At 52.4% G+C, this 3,085-nt stretch overlaps 1 protein-coding gene across 1 annotated transcript; it reads left to right on the top strand.

The window, feature by feature from the left end:
- Positions 1 to 1,226: 1,226 nt before the first annotated feature.
- On the top strand, positions 1,227 to 2,984 carry DICSQDRAFT_175897 (uncharacterized protein; the record flags this gene model as incomplete). The annotated part of the gene is made up of 9 exons (XM_007371755.1): positions 1,227 to 1,393; positions 1,452 to 1,518; positions 1,569 to 1,726; positions 1,782 to 1,853; positions 2,346 to 2,380; positions 2,442 to 2,503; positions 2,557 to 2,635; positions 2,711 to 2,824; positions 2,890 to 2,984. 9 exons carry the CDS (start codon positions 1,227 to 1,229, stop codon positions 2,982 to 2,984), a joined length of 849 nt encoding a protein of 282 aa, XP_007371817.1.
- Between the last annotated feature and the right edge of the window lie 101 nt (positions 2,985 to 3,085).

Here is a 3,085-nt window from a genome sequence, read left to right as displayed (position 1 = left end):
GCGAGGATGGTGAAACAGCCGAAGTCCAGCGGCAGAATGGGGTCGAGATGCATGGCCCAGAACTTCGGACTGAAGTGCTGAACATCGCTGATTGAGAGATCTACCACGTCTATGAGCAAACCCGAACTCTGTTACAATAGCTGCATGCCTACTGTAGGATCGAAGGACAAGTCTTGCGCGTGCATAGGAGAGGGCCACCCTCTCGTCCACACTGAGTGTGCGGGAGTTCAGGTCGAACAACGGATTCTTGGAGAGGTCGAGCATTGCGAAGGTATGGCAGCATCCTTATGTTCGTGGTGATGGGTACTTATAGCAACTCCCGTCACAGGTCGTATCGACTTTGACGTAAGGCTAGAAGAATCATCAACTGATCTGTAGAAAACTGATATGAGACATGTCAAATCTAGGGTCCTATTCTTCCTATCGAGCAGGGTGGGCTCGATTTCAGCGGGAAAGAGAGGCGAGTAACCGCTCAAGCGGACATGCGTATACTTAATCGCCACTGAACTAGAATGTGTCAAGAGGTATATGTTACGCACTTTGTATTCGGAAGCTTGTATACTGTGGCAAGAAAACCCCTCCGGGAAGAGGTTTCGACGAGCCTTTGCACTGATACGCCGGTGCCTCGGTGTACTCCCGTGGGATAAGGAGGAAGAGAATATTCAGATGTGGGAACCACACCAGCCAGCGCGCATTTGAAGAGGTGCTGTATGGGTAGGAGGTACAGACAAAGAAGTACGGCGCCGCATGGAGAAGTACATTCTTCGGTGAACGTGAGTTCTTGGACCTGTGTGCCGGCGAGCGATCCCGCGACAGTTGGACATTCAGGCTTCAGACCAGACTAGGTCACGGAGAAGATAGATAGGGAATGGTAGCAAGCGATATCAGCATCCGGAGTTACCGCGCCTGAGGGAGAGCGGCGTTAGAGTATTTTGAGTACCCGGGCGCTCGCGATCGATGCCAGGCGCAGCGCTAATTGGCTCACTCCGACCCGAACTGCCAATTGAAGCTGCTCCTTCCAGACACGCCGCCGAGAACATTCACAGCAGCTCATGCGGGCTCTGGGGTCCTGGCACCTTCCATGCTTCTTCCGCACCGACTTTACGATGAACTGCACTCAGCGCGAGTCCTCCCTCCCCTTAACGCGGTCCAGGCTGCGGAGATCCTGCACTCGTCTCACCCTCATCCCACTGCTCTCTCCTTAGAGGCCATCTCCAAAAACCAGCATGGCCTCTTTTCACGAATTACAGAACCTTGCTGAGGCCGCCTCACCAATGGGAGAGAAACCGCCCGAGGAACGCTCCGTTAACGACGAGCTGAAGACAACCTCGCCCACAACCTCGTCATCTTTCCCAGAGGGCGGTCTGAGAGCATGGCTGACTGTTCTTGGAGGGTATAGCACCTCTGTCCATTACGGATTTAATCAGGCTCACATTCAGACGAATTGACAGATCCATGGTCGTCATGTGCACGTTTGGCATCGTACAGTCCTTCGGTGTCTTCCAGGATTACTACACGGTGCGCGCTATGTGCAGCCGACGCCTTCATCAACTTACTCTACCACCTAGCGTGTGTCGCTGAAAGAACACAGTCCGTCCCAGATTAGTTGGATAGGCTCCTTTCAACTCTTCCTGCTCTTTGCTGTCGCTCTGCCGTCTGGTCGCCTCTATGACGAAGGATTCTTCCGCTACCTGATTGCCTGTGGCTCCTTGCTCTATCTCTTCTCGTACGCCACTTCAGTTTCACGCTGATAATCCACTGACACACCTGCCTTTCCATAGGGTCTTCATGCTGTCTCTCACTAAACCCCACAAGTACTACGAAACGTTCTTATCCCAAGGCCTCGGCGTCGGGTTGGGCATGGGCTTGCTATTTCTTCCATCCCTGTCAATCATCACAGTATTTCCGTGCACGACGCTCGCTAGCTATGGGATGCGTCATTGCAGGCAAGTCCAGCTCAGGAAGCTCCCCTTTGATGCACCCTGACTGACATTCCTGAAGGTGCCTCGTTGGGTGGCGTCATTTGGCCCATCATGCTCAACCACCTGATCAACAGCTCAGCGGGTTTTGGATGGGCAGTGAGGTATCTGTGTCGTTTGCTCCTCACGTGTACCGGCTTACTGATATACAACATCAGAGCCTACGGATTCATATCGCTGCTTCTGCTGTCACTTTCTTTCCTCTTCATGAAGACAAGACTCCCCAGCCGCAGAGAAAGACCTGACGCTCCTCCAATTGTAGTCAAACCCTTGCTTATCGACGTTCCGTACATGATTTGTGTAGCTGGGTACATCTATCCGTCATCCTTTGGGTAGGGACCTAATGACGCTCGTCGCCTTTTTCAGGGCGTTCTTCACATTCTGGGGCCTTTTCTTCCCGTGTATGCCCTGTCTCCTCCCAGGGCCGTTCATTTGAACTCACCACGCAATCACACATCGCAGTCTTCTATCTACAGCTCTACGGTTCCTTGCATGGAGTATCCCATAGCTTCACGATCTACATAGTATGTCGTCGAATCAGTTTCCGGATTTGTTTTGAAATGCTTACGCTTGCTAGATCCCCATCCTCAACGGTGCTTCATTGTTTGGTCGAACAATACCCAACTTCCTCGCCGACTACTACGGTCGATTCAATGGTGCGCCTTTGCAGTTCCGCTGCTATGCATTGATCCCAGATGGATGTGGATGCTAACGTTCGAGATACGGAACAGTGATCATCCCGATGACCACCATTGCTGGCCTCCTGATGTTCGCGATGTTCGGTGCGAAGACGGAGCACGGCATCATTGCGTTCGCCATCCTGTACGGCTTTTTCTCTGGGTGCTGTACGTTCACGTCCCTATGCACTATTGCCATATGCCACATATACGTGCTCACATCCATCGAACAGTCCTTTCCATGGCCGCGCCAATGATCACTGTGTTCGCGAAGAGCGTTGACGAAGTTGGGTCCGTATCCTGTCTTCTCCCCCCTCTCTTACTATAGCCATATGTCACTCACGATATACGCTCGGACCTATCTAGCATCCGCATCGGATTCGCCTGCTTCATTTTCAGCTTTGCCCTCCTCACCGGAAACCCGATCTC

This window comes from Dichomitus squalens (genome assembly GCF_000275845.1).
Source record: "Dichomitus squalens LYAD-421 SS1 unplaced genomic scaffold DICSQscaffold_245, whole genome shotgun sequence".
Taxonomy (NCBI): domain Eukaryota; kingdom Fungi; phylum Basidiomycota; class Agaricomycetes; order Polyporales; family Polyporaceae; genus Dichomitus; species Dichomitus squalens.
Note: the sequence above shows the minus strand (reverse complement) of the source record. Positions and strands in the feature narration are given on the sequence as shown.